The sequence below is a fragment of the Perissodus microlepis genome, chromosome 23, assembly GCF_051167445.1.
Source record: "Perissodus microlepis isolate ML-2025 ecotype Zambia chromosome 23, ASM5116744v1, whole genome shotgun sequence".
Lineage (NCBI taxonomy): Eukaryota > Metazoa > Chordata > Actinopteri > Cichliformes > Cichlidae > Perissodus > Perissodus microlepis.
This window is the reverse complement of record NC_140482.1, coordinates 27677362-27695349: the sequence shown is the minus strand read 5'-3', so window position 1 is coordinate 27695349 and position 17988 is coordinate 27677362. Positions and strand designations below refer to the sequence as shown.

General features: G+C 37.7%; 1 protein-coding gene across 11 annotated transcripts in view; it reads right to left on the bottom strand.

Moving 5' to 3' along the window:
- Positions 1–17988, bottom strand: part of naaladl2 (N-acetylated alpha-linked acidic dipeptidase like 2) — a 460659-nt gene that overhangs the window by 24017 nt on the left and 418654 nt on the right. For all 11 annotated transcript variants that reach the window (XM_084921762.1, XM_084921764.1, XM_084921763.1 and 8 more), the window contains one exon: positions 11779–11872. In XM_084921762.1, the coding sequence (XP_084777888.1) occupies positions 11779–11872 (94 nt within the window). The remainder of the gene's footprint in view (positions 1–11778; positions 11873–17988) is intronic.

Sequence of the window (17988 nt, the reverse complement as noted above, 5' to 3'; positions counted from 1 at the left end):
CTGTAAGGAATCACTGGTGTCTTATCTCAGTCATCGTCACCAAATGTCACCAATAGACTGAAACCTCTGAAAGGAAACAGTAAAGGAGCACATGTAATGACACGTGGAAATGATGACAAAGAGAAACTACACAAAAAATAAAATAAATGACAGCTACAAGGTCATTTTTAAACCCCTAAGCCCACCAAGGTTTATGCCATATTTCACAATCTTACAGCAAGTCATCCAAATCTGCACCAAGATGCTCCACCTTATGTTCATGAAATCCACACATACATACACAAAAACAACACTAATAACTCTGTGCTGTGTATATATAAAGACATTACTTATATATTGTATATTGTGGAACCTTTTATAATATAATTTTCCATATTAATCTCTTTGCATTTAATTTCTTTTTGTGTGTGTGGAAAAAAAACACCACTTTGTTCATTGGAAGGGTGAAAAAAGTGTAAAGCAACTCAAATAAATACATTGTAAATAAAAACCATTTAGCTGTGCACACAGTCTTGTTGCTGTGGCATTTGTGTCTTCCAATAGTTCACACAATTTGGAAAGAAAGGCTGTGTGGTTTCAAATAATGATTTAGAATATATATCTACCATGTCATAAGCATTCAGTTCGGCTCTGGTATATTGAGAACATGAACTGCAATAAATCCATAAGCAGTTCTCTTTTTACCAATAAATGACATGTTAAATCTCAAACATTTTCAAACTCTTCTTTTCAGACTTTCACTCATTATTCAATTAATAACTAACTACTGAGCACACAAAGATAGCTCATCGTTGTATTCACAAAGCCTCAGAGCACATAGGTGATGTTCATGTCACATGACTGTGGAGGACTACAGGACACCTAAAACTCAGAGGGTCGTGTCAGGTTGCAACAGATTTGACGTCTGTTTCACTTTTCCAGGAAATAAAACTAAAAGAAATCTGATTTGTTTTCATCATAAGCCCGATAAGTCATAAAATAACTATCAGATTGCATCAAATGCTGCAATCAAATTCTGCACAGAATTGAAGAATCATTTCTTCCTTTTAACTAAATCCCCCAACTCTTTGAGTACTTCAGCTTAATCTTTTAAAATTTCTTTTCTTTTTTTTCCATTCAAAATCATGTGGCTATGACTGTGTTGCCAGTGCCACCAGGCACACAAACTGAGTCACCACCAACACATTCGCTACCTTCTCCAACTCACCCTACGCCTCTCTACCACCTGCACTTAACACCGACTGTGACAATGAGAAAATGTGCCTCTTTTGGTTATTATTAGAATTTAGATACTGAATATATGATTTTATTAGCTCTGTATGTGTCTAAATAACATGCTGTGCAGATGAAAGTGGTTAGTGTCCACCTGATTTCACCAGAGGACATTATGACAGCATCCAGCAAAGCCTACCTCATGCCTGCTATTTCCTACATGAACAACACATACTCCTAATCCGGTCGTTAAGTGATGACGTGACAAATCCTACTTCCGGGCCTAAAGTAGTCTGCGTTTAATATGGCTTTTGTGTTGTTAACATGTTTAATGTTTTGTATTTTATTCTATTTAATCTCAAAAAGCTCCTAAAACAGTCAGTGATCACTGTTGACCTCCCTCGGCTTTTATTACCGCTAATCATTTATTTAAGCTCAGTTTTTACAACCTTAGGATGTAACTACAGCCCAGCCCATGCAGCAGTATATGAATGACTAACCTCGTATTGTGGATGGATTATCTCAGTTGTTCTCCTGGCTGAAGTTTGGTCCTTTTACAGCATCCTGCCATGCGATTACATTTGTTCCTGACCACCGAGAACACTCACGTTAACTTTTATTGAGTGGAAAAAAAGTTAGCTTGTTTATATTATGCTAACATAGCTGTGTCGCTAGCGGTCACGTAGCACATCATTATATACCAGCTAGCCAAACTTCAGTAACCCTACAAACGTCACTGCTGTTTAGTTTTCTGTCTTCATTTATGTTGGAAGTCATAACAGAGCTGTACGTTTTAATTTGTTTCCAAAACCCTGCAGTCAGGACATGCTATATTGTATTTAGATAGAAGCTAGCGAGCTAACTTCCTGCTAACTTCTAACTCCGTTAAATGTCATAACTTCCGTTTTCATGGATGCCTGGATGTTAAACTCAATTGTTACACCTGGTAGAGCAGAACGCTGATCATTTTATTAAAGATGAAAGACTTTAGACAGTTTTTCAACTCTCAGTAATGCCATAGTGATCGTTTGATATATGGACCTGCAGCGGAGTTTAGGCCCAGACACGGCTAGTGACGTCAGACTTAACGACCGGATAGTGGTCAGAAAATGAGGTTAAAAAATTGAAGACTTGAGGCATCAACATAGTTTTATAAACCATTTTTGTCTTTGCAGAAAAATGTTGGCCGAATTCATTTATGCAAGGCTGAACAGACATTATTCTTCTCAAGGCCTTCTGACTGTGAAGCCATCATGATAAAGTGGAGAATAAGAGTGTCCTTATGGTGACGGGCAAGTGCGTGGAACTGAAAGCACACAGAGCAGTAAATATGTTCTGTAATTTTCTGTAACTGGCTTAAGAATAGAAATTTTTTTAGTGAAAGAAAACTTTGATCTTTTGTTAATATTAGTGGCTGTGGTGTCCTTGGTGATCACTGATTGGACAGTCAGAATGTAACTCTCTGTCCATTTAACATTCTTTCACTGATTACAAGCAGAGCCCTGAGTTTTTCACAGCTAAATGTTCATTAAAGTACTTTTTTAGAATGTGTTCAAATTTAATGTCCATTAATGCCAAGGTCAGTCCACAACAAATTCTGAAAGAAACTTTCCTCCTCTCTGTTAATCATATAGTGGATCAACCTCTTGTTAATGCAAGTGCAACAAAGAATCCATTACAAGTGGATTTTTAATTTTTGGCTACGAATCGGAATTAATTAGCAGCTCAAACCTTGTACAATCAAACCTGCAAGACAAAGTGTTTGGCAATGTCATTTGGAGTTTGTGTTTTTGCTCTAAAGCAGAGGAATCTGGGAAATGATAACTAAATTTCCATAACTGAGCAAAGTCAAAGACACATACATGCCTTTGGAACAGGAGTCACAAGTTCCATTCCCACCTGGGGTGTCTGTATGCAGTAAGGGTGCTTGGGTGTTGCCCGCATTGACAAGGTCCACGTCAGGTGTTGAGGAACCAGGGCACCCTGATGAGAAGAGGGCATCGGTGGGCAAGAGACGAAAATAGGGGGCTGTTGGAATGCTACTAAGCAAGTAACCCCAGTGGAAGGGGTTACAAGAATAGGAGCATTAGGTGCAGTTACTCCAGCAGATCCCAGGAACAACATCTGAGATCTCTGACCAGAAGAGCGCAGTCCTAGGAACAGCTAAGATACTGCAGAGGACCTTCAAGGACCCCGTCATCATGGTTTGATATGCCATGATGATTGTGGACAGCGCAGATGAAGAATGATTTTTATTATTTTTTTTTTTTTAAGTCTGGAGTTTGGACTGGACACATGAATATTGGTTACATGGCTTTGGTTACATATTTGATTAGAAATATGACACATTTGCAACGTTTGCACTGAGCCTCATGTCCCCCTACTGATGATAAAATGTGATATTGCTTACCTGAGCAAAGTTCTTGGGCACTTGCAGATGTGGAAGTCTACCATGGTAACTAACTCAGTGTGTGCTAAGCAAATAGCCCCCACTTATTTAGACCACCATTGGCTTGAACTGAACTACAGACTGTCATATCCCCAAAACATTAAAAATCTTCTGTATAGTTAAGGTTTTACTTCATAGTTGAAATGTTGGAAGTTTCAGAGTGGAGAAATGCAGCAGAATAAATATATAGCCTCATTTACGTAATTCTTCACATGCTTAATTTCAAATATGATTGCACTGTCATCAAGAATGTGGGGATATTGTTATCTTGCCAGAGACACTAGATGGTTAGCACTGTGTAGACTGATAAGATGATAGATAGGAATATCCTCACCAGTGGAATTTTCAAGGATAGAAGGGAGCCATCATAAAGAGTATAAAAATGCCTGGTCTCACAGAGAAAAGTGTTGTACCCTACAGAATATCCATCGACAGTCTCCTTGTGTGAACAAAGGCCTCTTATACATCTGAAAAGTCTGTCTATAGAGACATCTTTTCACAACATAAGTAAGATGCCCATGTTGGTCTTGTTTGAAATCTGAGAGCAGAGAGCACACAAGGTCACCATCTTCTACGCTTTTTGTGGAAAAAAAAAGGTTACATGGACACGTGCCATTATATATACTGAAGTCAGAGCTTCATAACAGTGGTTACCTTCTCTCTTTACTCTATCTCCAGACTTAAATGTAATTATACAGTGAAAGGAAGCTATTTGGCTTTGCCACTGATATGCCTAATTAATCCTGAAAATGTACAATGGATTTTAAGTGTCAGTCAGGTCTAAGGTGTAATTCCTTCACAGACACACACATTTAGTTTGATTTCCTCAGTGTATACTAGTAATTCTCAGTGCTGAAATTAGAAATGATCTACCTGTCTTTGAGCACTGCTGTTGAGGACCAAAGGAAGCCTTGATACTGGGCGCTATCTGAACAGTAAATTAATGGAGATTTATGTCAGATCAGACTAGACCAAAGGCAGTTTTGTATAAAGGGAGAAAAAAGGAGCATAGTGATTAAAAAAAAGTTGAACAAAAGGTGTTGGGTGGGGGGTTCAATTAGCTCTGGTTGTTTGATCTGAGTACCCTCCATAACTGCCAGTCATGAATACTGCTGTGCTCCATGCTGGCTGTGAAGAATCCATTAAATATCACTGGTCCTTTGCTGCAGGGGGCTGCTGAAACACCCAGAAACTCACTCACACAGCCGTTTCACATCCCCTAAATGTGCTCACAGTAAGCATTTAGAAAACTCAAAAAAAAAAAACCCAACCAACAGCACGAGTTACCAACCATTTAGCCTATACATAAAGAAAGACACAACAAATGTCCTGATAGCACACTCAAAATAATAATCACTAACTGTACTCTCTCGCACACGTGTAAAAAAAACCTTTTCATATACAAAAGCTTTCAGCAACTGCACTTTTTTCTGTCACCCCCATTTCCAGTGAATGTGAAATTCAGAACAGCACTTTATTGTGGCTCCCGCTCTCTTAGTCTTGTTAATAGTCTGTTTGCTTCTACTTTGCTTCGCTTCTGTCAGTCAATGGCTACAACCAGGGAAAACCTACAAAACCACGAAACAGCAACAAAAAAGCAGAACCAAGTAACATGTCGTCAGTCTGCTTGTCTATCAGTCTCCTCTTCTTTATTTCAGTAACACATACACACACGCTGACTTAGCTGTTTCTTGAGCTAACATACACAATGCTAAAACACATTTTAGTGTTTTCTGTTTGGCCTTTTCCCTCATCTAACTGTACATTTGTTGTTTAAAATATAATCAGTTTTCAAATGTTGAAACAAGTTTAGCAACAGCGGTGGCAGCAAAGAATCATCATAGTTTGTTGTTGGTTAAATTAAGAAACCATCACACATGCTCATGTGAATTTTTAGAACTCAAAACACTTTTATTGACACGTGAAAGGCTCTCCTGGATCATGTTTCATGTCAGTTCTTCTCAATTCCTGGAAATTTCCTTTGCTGCCAGCAAATTAACGTGATCAGTACACCTCCTCTATAAACGCTGCTTTGCAGAAGATTGATACGTTGGCCATATGGTAACAAATGAGCCATCTTTGGAAAGGCGTCGAATTTGACAAACCAAAACCAAACGAAACAGCAGAACGACTTCGGAGCGGAACTTCGCAGTTGGGTTATGATTATGTGTACGTTTCTGATTATGAGAATCATTATGAGCACAACCTCTGACATACAAGATATTAATTCAAATTCACTTCAAAAAACAATTTATTTATCCCCAAGGGGGTGATTAAAAAGGAACAGACAGCATCACATGAGACATAGAACATCAAACAAATATAAAAATAAATACAAAAAGTCAATATAAGAAAAAGTCAAAATAAATGCGATCTGGGGAGGAAGGGGGGGGGGGGGGGGGGGGGGTTGTAATACTGGGGCAGGAAAGAGTCAGAGTTCACGAGCTGGACTGCTACAGGAACAGGTTGTGCAATAATTTTAGAGCTGATCTAATGGAGTTTAAACGTGTCTGGTTTTGCATATTGATTAAGAAAAACTAACTTTAAAATGGTTATTTTTATGAGCTACTATCAGAATCAGGGGCTCAAGTGAATTGTTCCTAATCCTCTTTTTTTTTTATCTTGGTTAAAATTATAAGGTGTTCAAATTATACTATTTACGTGCCAGCTTTATCTACAACCACTGCCATTAACCAACCCACACACAACAGCAACCCCGCACCCGGAATTATTGATCATCATTCACTATCTGTTAACACACGCACACATCAAAAAGTATTTATTTCACTGTCCTATTCCCCCTCCTCTTCTTTCTCTCCATCTGGTGCTTCTCTGTATTTTTAAACAGCAGAGATAAAAGCCCTCCCCCACCTGTTTTCTGACTAAGCAGGAGAGGCTTGTAAAAAAAAAAAAGCATTGAGAAAATCAGCACGTTCACCAAAGTCAAATTTATAACTTTAGGACATTTATAATGCCACCTGGAATTAAATTTAATATCAATTTAATAACCACAATAAAAAGCCCAAATCTGTCACAGCCAGTCTCTTTCTGATTAGACACAGCTGATGAGAATAGTAAAATTACATGTAGGCATAAGGAAATATGACACTGGATGACAGTCTAAGAACAGGGTGTCCAATTGTGTATTAAAAAAGGAGATAAAAAATAAAATAAAGCTTGTTCCAAAAATGAGTAGCAGCACTACTCTGTTTCCATTCATCCTTAGCACAGTACACAATTCAGTTGATTTATTTAATCTTGATTTATTTAATTTGCCTCTTTCTCACTCTGTTGATCATAAGCTTTTGCTTTATCATAGCATCCAAGCAAAAAACAAATAATAATAAAAAAATAAACAGGTTCCACAGTGCTGATACCACTGTGTCACCTGTGGTTCAGCATCCACACTAAAGTAAGAACACATATATTATCATTGCCCAAAATAATTGCCTAATATCCTATTTCAAATGTTAACCTTTGAACAAAATAAAATTATTATAATCATTATCATTAATCAGTTCACTGTAATGGGACCTCAGGCCGCTAAAAATATAACAAGTGAACTTTTTGAAAAATTAGCCCCAATGGTCATAAACGTAACAAACATATTAACATACACAGTGAATTATGCAGGTAAAGTAAAAAAAAAAAAAAAAAGCAGTTTTTTACTTGTATATGACTGATTTTATACTAACTTATTTGGATAATACATGCTCTATTACTTAAGTGGCTTAAGCATTTAAATAATGATGCAACTTCAGAATTTTTCAGAATATTTCTCCTAAATATACCTTAGTAACCATAGTAACGGTTGCTCCCTCTTTCCAACAACACATATCATAATTAACAAAATATTAGACTGATGACTGAAGAGCAAATAAATAAGAATCGTGACCTAATTATCCAAACAGGTTGTTCTAATGATGGAAAAATGCCAAACATTTGTGTTTTTTTAGAATCTGGACAGAACTCAGACTCTTATAAAGTTCTACAGTAGGTTTTAGAAGGATGGCTGCAGTGGGTGATATTACCTTTTTTGACAAAATAAGATTAAGTAGGAATTAAGTAGCGAGAGTAGCCTAATTAAATATCGGAAGCTTCACGTACGAATTATATAAAACTCAATAGTCTGGACCAGCGAAACCACAGCACATTTTTTTTTAGCTCTTTTTGTTCTGTGCTACTAATTGATGGTGTAATTTCCTGCTGTTTCTTTGTTGGATGGTTCACCTTTTAGCTACAAAGAAATGACACTCATTTGTAGTACGGTTCTTCAGCACACCACTTATGTGCAAAGTTGCCAAGACGGTGTAGCTTTCATGCTCATAAAGTGCTTTTGAATTGAATTGACAGAGAGGAGAATCAGTGGAACAGACATATGGGTGATGAAGAAATAGACATAGGGGCTACAGGCAGGTATAATAATCAGTCATCTCTCTCTCTCAGGTTATAATCTGTCCATTAGTCTCAGATGAGGAAGCATAACCACTCACTCTAGGCATTAATGGGACAATGCTTACATACTTAGACAGAGCCACTGAACCCGAGCCACTGAGCGATTGCCTTAGTGGTACAATGAATGAAACTTGAAGTTAGAGCTACAGTACGTGTCATGAAGAGCATCTCTCCATCTCCATCTCTTTCAATCTCTGATCATAGTGTGTGAATGATTGATACACCTTGACTTATAGATTTATTTTATCACGAGTCTGAAGAATCAGCTCGGTACAGTGTGCACCAATCAAAATGTATTCATAGAACTCACTCTGTTCGACAGCGTGCTTGTTTTCCTCATGCATAACAAAACTAACATTGCTTTATTTATTTATTTTTTTATTTTTGACTTTGAGGCTGTGTGAAGGCCGCATGCAGGGTAAATGTATTAAAGCCTTTGTTGTCCATCCTCTTTGAATGATCATCTTAATATTCAAGGACAGTCTTTGCATGTTTGGAGACTGTGACTGAATAAGCTGATTTTGGCTCAGAAGGCCGGAGCTGTGCAGCATGCTAACCGCTGAGTATTTGACAATGTACATTTTCATGGGTTTCAATTCAGCCCTTGACAAAACTGCTGTGTTTTCTAGCTAACGGCACACATTTTTTAGGTTTTATAAATGCAAGTGTGTTTATGCAAGTCATACAACAGGGCCATTTAATTTAGTCAATTAATTTAGCTTCGAATTGATAGATTATTAACTTGACCTACAGTACAAGATACCTGCTCGCTCTAGCCAGATTCCACACAACATTTATTCAGTATAATCCAAAATATCCATTCTTAATGTTAATTATATCTTATAATTAGATTGCTTAGTGAATGAAATTGATTTTTTTGGAATAACAGAGGATCGGCTGCATGCACAGAACAGATATTAACCTGACGATCCACAGGAAATGAAGTTTAATAAATTAAAGTAAAAAATGACCAGAGATTTCAAGGAAAAAAAAACCTGCTTTACTGCAAATGATCTCTCAAAGTGAATGTGGAATCTGTATGAAACACCTCAGTGGTTTACTACAGTCCATTAGCCAAGGCATTACAGCCATACTGGACTGTTATGAATCTGGTGTTTACATCCATTACAGATTTCCAATTTCTTTTCAGTTTCTACACACACACACACACACACACACACACACACACACACACACACACACACACACACACACACACAGATTCAAGACCACCATTTCGATACTAGGATATATACCAAGAACAGTAAGAACAGAAGAATGAGAGGGTGCAGAAAAAGATGGGAGTTACAACAAGAGGACAACTCAAGAAGACTTAGTTTTCTCAGGGCTGATGTAAAAGTCTGAGAGGGATTACATTTGACACTTTACTGGATTTACAAATTAAAATAATCAAAGTCAGTATGTTGTGTAATCATGAGAGAAAGACTTTGGTTTAATCAGCTGAAACAGTGCTTATTCTGCATGTCCATGTGTATGTGCCTGCATGGAGAAACATTCTGCAACTCTTTTGTTGCATGTTGAAATTGTTGTGCATCCTTATGATATCCTTTTTACTAATTGTGTTTAAGTTAACTTTGTAGATTTTTTTTTCCTTTTAAAAAATCTGAAAATCTTTTTGAGAGTCATTTTAACAGTAATTAAGTAATTGGTCACTGAAATATATTAACACATATGTTCTCTGGTAGCCACATCACTGTTGATATCTTTTTCAATGGTTGCAATATGGGGCCAAATTTGTATTATGTACTTAAAAAGCTATAGAAAGGTGTGGACAGAGTTTTCGTATCCTTATTGTGTATTTCTAGGAGTTTCCCTCTGATAGCTCAAAACTTTTGGGAAGAGCATATTTAAATGAAACCTACAAATCTGATTTACTAAGGTGTGCTGCAGGCAATTTGTTGCAAATTGCACTGAAGTCAGTGCAGTAAAAAGCATGTCTTTTTTTGCGCCTGAAGTGACTGTGATAGTTGCTGCTAGGACTGTGGATTTATTTGAAATGCCAGGGGAGGATGTTGTCAGGAAAAGCATGTAACTGGTGTGGGTGGATGGCTCGGTGCTCTGAGAGTGTTGCCAAAGCTTTGGATCTGTCATGTAACTCTTTACTGAGTCCAATGTTTTAAATGCACATGCAGTGTGACTTTAGCTTTTTTTTTTAACCCTGGATATCTTATATATAACACTGAAATGTCTGTCAACTTGCAGAAATTCATGATGTGTTAAATCGATATATAATATTGTCTTTCATAAATACATGCTGCCTCATAGAGGAAAACAAAAGCAATGCATGGATTTACATACATGGCAGAGTAAGGGTAACTTCATACATATTTACATGGGTGAGGATCTCATTCTAAATAATGTTTCAAGTTTGTCTGCACATCATGCAGCTCAAATGTTACACACTTATTTCAGGTTTATCACATTTATCCAGAGAAACCTATAACTAAACCTGTATTATTTTGGTAGGTACATTACTCGCTCATTCTTTGGGTCTGGTAGCGAATTTTTGCTACTCTTTACTGGCTGGCTGTGTTAGAATTTAATGCATTGTTAGTAGATCACCCACAGAACCACTCTCATCAGTGCATTTTTGAGATTGTGGTCTCAGGTAAATCTGCCACTTAGTGAATCTGACTCTTAGTCTGTCCTTGTCCTGGTCAACATTTGGGCAAAAGTTACTTAATGCATTGTTTCAATGAGCATCCTGACAAAGGGGTTCTGCATTTTTGCAGTTTGAATGGTGATATTTCAGCCTGCACTGTGTGAACTACAGAAAGCTCTGCGGTGTGTGTGTGTGTGTGTGTGTGTGTGTAGTAGCTGCTGTCATGGACTTCTGTGCAGATGCATAACTCATTTCCACAGACCAGCCAGTCACCTTATGCATCATTTCCTAATTTACACTCCCCAACAACCAACATGAACACTCCCACAGATACATAAAACAAAATGTTTTAAGTAGGCTATCTTTTACAGCTGCACCGCTGCAGGCCTGTGGGTCTCAACACATTGTATGAACTGGTCTTTGGCTTGTTAGCTAAACACACAGACAGCAACTGCACAATTTTGACATAAAGAGCTGAAAAGCAGACTACAGAGCCTTTTGCTTAAATATTAGCTACCTTGGATTCAGAAGAAAGAAATACAGTTATTGAACTCAGATTCTTATTATTCCTAACTCATTGTTATGTCTGTCTAAAGCGGTAGATACTCAGACATAACTGCTACTTGTTTTCAACCTGAATGATCATCTTATGCCAAATAATTAGTCTCTTTTTAAAATAAAAACCACAACTCTTTTTATTGTTATTTTTCCTTTTTACTTTGCACACTACTATATGTGGATATAAAGAAGCAAATCTTTTTACTCATCTAGCAGACAAATATAAAGTCATATTATGATATTATCTTGCTTATGCCCACTTTTCTTCTTTGACTGTTTTGTTCTCCATAACAACTGAAAGAAATACGAAACTCTTCATCTTCACAATGTGCCACACTTTTTTGCTACCTTTGTTTGTGTGCTTTTTAGTGGAAGTCAGTCAGTATATAGTACACCTAGCCTCATCATTCTCTCCATGCACATACCACTAGACTGTATTTTATCATCACCACAGTTGAAAACGTATGATCATCAGTGTTACCTTTGAGCTTGTTTTGAACATCCAGGGCGATGTCTAGAGGGTAAAATGGCAGCACGGGATCATTGACCAGACGGAGAATTGCTTCTGCAGTCATCTGTGGAAACACAGCCAAACGAATGGTTTAGTAAGTTAGCTCCGCTTTCTTTTTTCCTGCCATTCCCGCATTCAGACATGACACCAGCATCCGTAATAAGCATAGGTGGATAATTTTCTCAATTAAAAAAACCCCAAAACAAAACAAACAAAAAAAACCAAAATAGAACTAAAACAGCAGTGGGCCAGCTAGGCTTTCTACTGTGCCAGTCATAAGGCTTACATGTGTGCTACACCTTTACACCTTTAGTAATTCTTCTGTCAGATTATGATTGCCAGTTGATTGGGTTTTTCTTTACTTCATGTTTTCCTGTCAAAGTTCTCTTGTCAAATGAATTTTAAATGAGAGATTACAGATTTGGAACGGGTGGTTGGTTGGCTGAAGTCCTTGTGATTGTCATCACCAAAAAAAAGCTCACTTAATGACTTGTCACTTTGTATCAGTCCCATGCATATTGCTAATAGGCACCTCCTCTACGTTTGAGCAGCTTAAGGGGCTATTATTATCTACTTATAATCACTGATGAACACAGAGTGGCACAGATAATGTAGCCATCTAATGGTTATGTGAAAACCTATGTAAAAAATTTGGTTTCCAAATGTTATTGTAAGCTAGCAAACTCAGCTAAATAGTATGGAAGCCCGTTTCCGCCACTAAAAAAAAAAAAAAAGTATCCATAACTCGAAATTTCGAGTTCTCTTTCTCGAAATTTCGAGTTAGCTCTGCTAGTCAGTAATCTACGTGAATGATATCATTTTCTTGTTACCCAGAAGGATATGGTGCAGAGGAATGTGCATTTAAAACTGGATCACAACAAATTGGCGCTTTCGAGAGTACGCTGGCTGATAGTAATGCCATGTGATTCAGCTAATAACACAAAGATTTCATCATTTGTGAAGCCACGCTGAAAATACTCAGCAATTTGTGCAATTTGTGCATTCATGGCTGTAATACTGGTAGCTTAGCTGTAGCATTTGTAGCTGAGGGCTTCAGCTTCCGGGTAACAAGGAAATGACGTCATTCATGTAGATTACTGATTGGCAGAGCTAACTCGAAGTTTCGAGAAAAGTAAGTCAAAATTTCAAGGTACTTTTCTTGAAATTTTGAGTTAATAAGTTCAAATTTATGGATACTTTTTTTTTTTTTTTTTTTTAGTGGCGGAAATGGGCTTCCATACAATAGAGCCCAAATAATGTATTGCATGTATTGCAAACTTTTAACTGTTACAGTTCAATGTTAACTTCCATTGATCCAGTTGACTATCTCTTCTAACTCTTACTGTCTGCTTCTGTTGGCACTTAAACCTAGAAACACTTTTCAACAGCCACCACTGAATGTGTTCACAGCAACTTAGCAGTAAGTCACCTTCTGGTGGAATGTATGTTACTGATAACATTCAAAAAAGGCAACCTCTTTTCAGGTTGGTTGCTTTCTTCTTCTAGGATTTGGTATACATCATAGTCCTATCCAGCTGGAAAATTGCAACATGTTTTTGCTCTTTCAGTGCCTTTAAGAGTATAATCCACATTCAGCAACAACACAAAATCAAAAACAATGAAGCTTAAATGAAAGAAATGAATCACCTTCACTTTCACACCAACATTTTAACATCAGATTTTTAACACCTTTCGGTTATGTGTGTAGAATGTAATTGGTGCTGAGGAGGATGTAAAATTTAAATGAGTCAGATCATGTCTTGTCCTTTAAGCTATTGCCAGCCACAGATCTGATTCTGCACCCAATAACTTGGTGGTCCAGATTGTAAATTAAAAATCTGACACTCTATGCAACATTTTGCTTTTCATACTGATTAGATAACAGCTGTCTTGTGAGGGAAAATAAATAATTGGGACACCTCTGGCTGCAATGTGAGCAAGCATTTATGGAGATTCCCGCTTGTTCTGGCACCCCATACTGAGAAGCATCATCCAAATTACAGAGAGTGTCTGTCTGGCTCTGCTCTCACACTGAAGTGTCTGTCATCTTGATGCAAACAGATCACTGCCACTGATTCAGCCACTCTCTTCACAGGTAGAGGACTTGGCATGGCTTCCACTTGTTTTTTATTGGGTGTATAACATCACAGTGAGCTAACCAATTACTTGGTATAACATCACAGCTGTGATTATGGATATATCGACTCTTACTCTCCACCTAGACTATATTCTTCCCACAGAAAGTAAACCCAAGTACATCCTATTTTGTATTTCACAGTGACACGTTGTAACTAGAATCACTTTTATCAGCCAAAGACATCACAAGAAAGATTTAATCTGAGCCATGTTCATTCGCACATTAAGATGCCAGATAGAGAACGCGGTCTGTTCCTCTTTTTTTCACCTTTCTTTTCGATCGAAAACTAAAAAAGGCACCAACCTTTTTCAAACCTGCTTTAATTTTTCTGTGTTTACTGGAGAGATGTAACAAAAAAAATAAGTGAGTGGACGGCATGGAGTGCTACCTTTCCAGGTGGAATCACATCGTGGATGTTTGATGACCATATTATTAAAGAATTTCAAATTAGAACCAGAATCTTACTGTAGATTATTTTATGTCTCTCAGCCAAAACAGATGGACTCAGTATCATTGATTATCATCTTTTAATGGCACCTTTATAAGGCTCTGTGATCCTTGGAGAAGTGTTGCGTGCATTCATGTAGGTGAAACTTTGACCTGCACCACCTAACTTAGCATTCATTTCAAAAACTTCACAGAATAAAGCCTCGTTTAGCAAGTTAATAATGCAACAACAGCAAAAAAAGAAAGAAAGAAAAAGTTCAGAAATGATCAGAAACATGTCAAAGACTTCAAGTGGGTAATCTTGCAAAGCCAGCTGAGCATCTCTAGTATGGGAAAAACTGAAGTGGCAAAAACTCAGTAACCACCTGCACTGCCAATACAAAATATATTTGCTTTGCAAGTCTAGTTGATGTCATGTAAGAGCAGAAAAGTCAAAAGCATTTGTGTGCACAAGACTGCATATGACTAATTCTTGGAGGCATTAAGCACCAGTGAAGATCTAAAAAGTTTTAACAGAAAAAAACTGAAAATGATTCATTTGTTTTTTTTCCCAGAGTTATTTGTGAGTAAAAGCTGCAAAGTTTTCTTGTTTCCAATTTTTGAGCAGAATACAATGACAGATCCTTCTGAAATCAACAGATGGCCCAAACTGGTAGCGGCTGGTACTTAGTAATGCCAGCAAAACACGAATGTATGCACACTTTTAGTGTCGGGAGTTTATCAAACCAGTCTAAATGTATATTTTTGACTTAGAGAGAGCTTATGACCGGAGATGCTTCAGGAGTATGAAGAACTCGCAGCGCAAAGGCGGCAGTCTTTGCTAAGCATCCATCTTATCTCCACTCCTGTTTGTGATATTTTTGGAAAAGACATCAAGACACAGTAATCGTAAAATAGTCTCCTGGCATGGGGACAGGGAGGCTACATTTCTGATTTCACCCTGCAATGTACTGTTGTCATGAACTTTGGGTAATGTCCAAAACAGCACAACCACAAATAGAACCAAAGGAAATCAGTTTATCCTCACGGTTGTAGCGTTTATATATGATACGAGAGAAAATCGAAAGTCTCTAGTAGCTCGAGAGTAAACTTACTGCTTCTCAACTTTTGCATGAATGGAAAATACACGCAAAAGCTACATTATCTATGCAATATCAATTGTCACGAATCAAGAGAGTGGAAATTTCAGCTTAAATTTACACACACATATATATGTATACATATATGTGTGTGTGTGTGTGTGTGTGTGTGTGATAAATATATATTATTGCCTGAAATGTGCTTTGAAAATAAAGTTGCCGCTTGTAAAATGTAGAAAAAGAATAGATAAGTAAAGGTCAGTATGCAATACGTCTCTCTCTCCCTGTTTGTGTGTGTGTCTGTGTGTTCCAGTTGACCTGTTTCATTTCTGGCCAGTGAGCCTCAAGTCTGACTCCAGTTGAGCAGACTCTTGGATGATAACCTCACTACCAGGTTCATCCGCTCAGAGGCACACATCACTCATGCAAGTGTGAACACGCCCTCTCCGGGCCCTCACAGGTTGAATGTGTTGGAGGTCAGCTTGGCTAAGACTGGATTGAGGAGGAAGGGCAGACTGCCAGAAACTACAGCTCTCGCATTCACACATCCCTTGTGTAACTTGTTAACATCAGTATTTGACTTTCATCTGAATGTTTGCCATCTTAATGGAATTGTTGGAAAAACCCAAATCATGTAGAGGTGATAGTGGACCACAAGCTCACATGAGCATCTCTCATGCTTATAATGTAAGCTAATATGTTTTTCACTTTATTTAAAACGGATGATTTCAAATTTTCAGATAAGTCTATTTTTTGAGTCTTCCTGTAAAAATGAATGGCTGAAAGGTATCACTGTAAAAAATAAAAACCACTGATTTTAATTGAATACAGACAAAAGATTACATAGTGGAGGCAAGTCTTTTCTCCTGTAACGTGGACAAAAACACACTTAATTCTTCATGTTATTCATGATCAATGTATTAAAATAAGTAAATAAATGTTGCGAGTCTTGCTTCTCAGTCTCAGGTCACACAAATACACATTAACTTTCACTTAGTTTTGAGCAACAAAAGTCGACATCACGCTGCTGACGAAATAAGCTTGCAAAGCGTCCTTCACTCAACACTTAGCAGGCAGCTAAAAATGCATAACTTAATATCTTTGTATTTGTTTTTACACAACTCGGATTTAAACCATTTTAAACTGTGGTTCTGATAAACTAAACTGGAAATACACATACAGAAAATACGACAAATTAAATAAAAAAACGACACTAAGTGTCTCGATTAGATGTTGGGCAATTACCAGAAAAGCTTCCCTGACATTGACTCTGTAAGTCTCTGGATCTCCACTGAAGGAATGGAACAACTCTTCTTAGAGATATTTCCTCTTTTAAAGTCAACTGATTACGCTGCTGAAGTAGTCTGCTGATTTTCCCCAGCAGCTTCAAGGACGTGGATTTATTATCCACACATTAACAAACAGTGATTACGCAGTTGCCATCACAACAATGAAGGTGGAGAACAGTCTAAAACGCTGGTCCAAAATCTTCCATACATGTTTAGACTAGTTTATATCTAGAAGCCACTGCATTCGATTTACATAATCTTCAAACAAGTAACGACCCCTCGCTGCCTTATGGATGGGGGCAGTGCCATCCTGGAGGTGATCACTATCATAAGGATAAAAATGTTTCATCTTAGGAGAAGGTGGTCACTCAAAATGAATTTCAGTTGTTTTATAGTGATCCCTTCCTCTAAAAAGACAAGTGGACCCAAAGCATGCCAGTAAAAGTAACAGGAACAGAGGCATTCTCATTGTAGTGGTTAAGGGCTTTCCCATTTATTTGTCTCCCTTCTCTACATAATGCGTTTTTGCCTATGTGATCTCTGGCATCTAACTCATTTGCTAGCATTTTGAAAATGGCTTACAGTGTACTGCACCTCTCTGTGCTGTTGTCACTGCCACTGAAATCAATCTGGCAGAGGGAAAGATTAGAGCATTGATTTGAAGCTGGTGAGTAATACTACTGCAGAAAGCATACATCAAAAGCCTGTAATGTGGTGGGACAGAAAAGGCCGTTGATTTCTTATTTATGGCCTTATTTCTGGATGGTCTCTTTCTAAGGCGAGAGAGAGAAAGGGAAAGGGGAGAGAAAGATGGCAAGAGATAATGATGGAGGAAGAAGGGCAGAAAAGAGGCTGTAACATAACAGAAAGCAAAAGACAAGCTAAAGAAAGCTGACAGCTCGACTGGAGTGGAAGATTGAACAAACTAGTCTGAGCATCTCTTCTCACGTTCCCTTTTTTCACCTCTTTTTCTATCATCTTCCCTTCATTTCCTTTCCTGACCTGACCTTTGAGATTTTAATGAAATCAACCGCATCCTCCTAAGTAGCGTTTGGCGGATGAAACACGCCTCGCTTGCCGTCACAATCTCTATTTACCCAAGATAGAAGAAAGAAAAGCTTTTTAACTGACCAAAGCCAGTTCTTACTGACAGTTAACTGGACACATGACCCAAAGTGACCTTCGAGATCTGAGTGAGCCCTCAAGTAAACCTCAGGTTTTTCAAGTA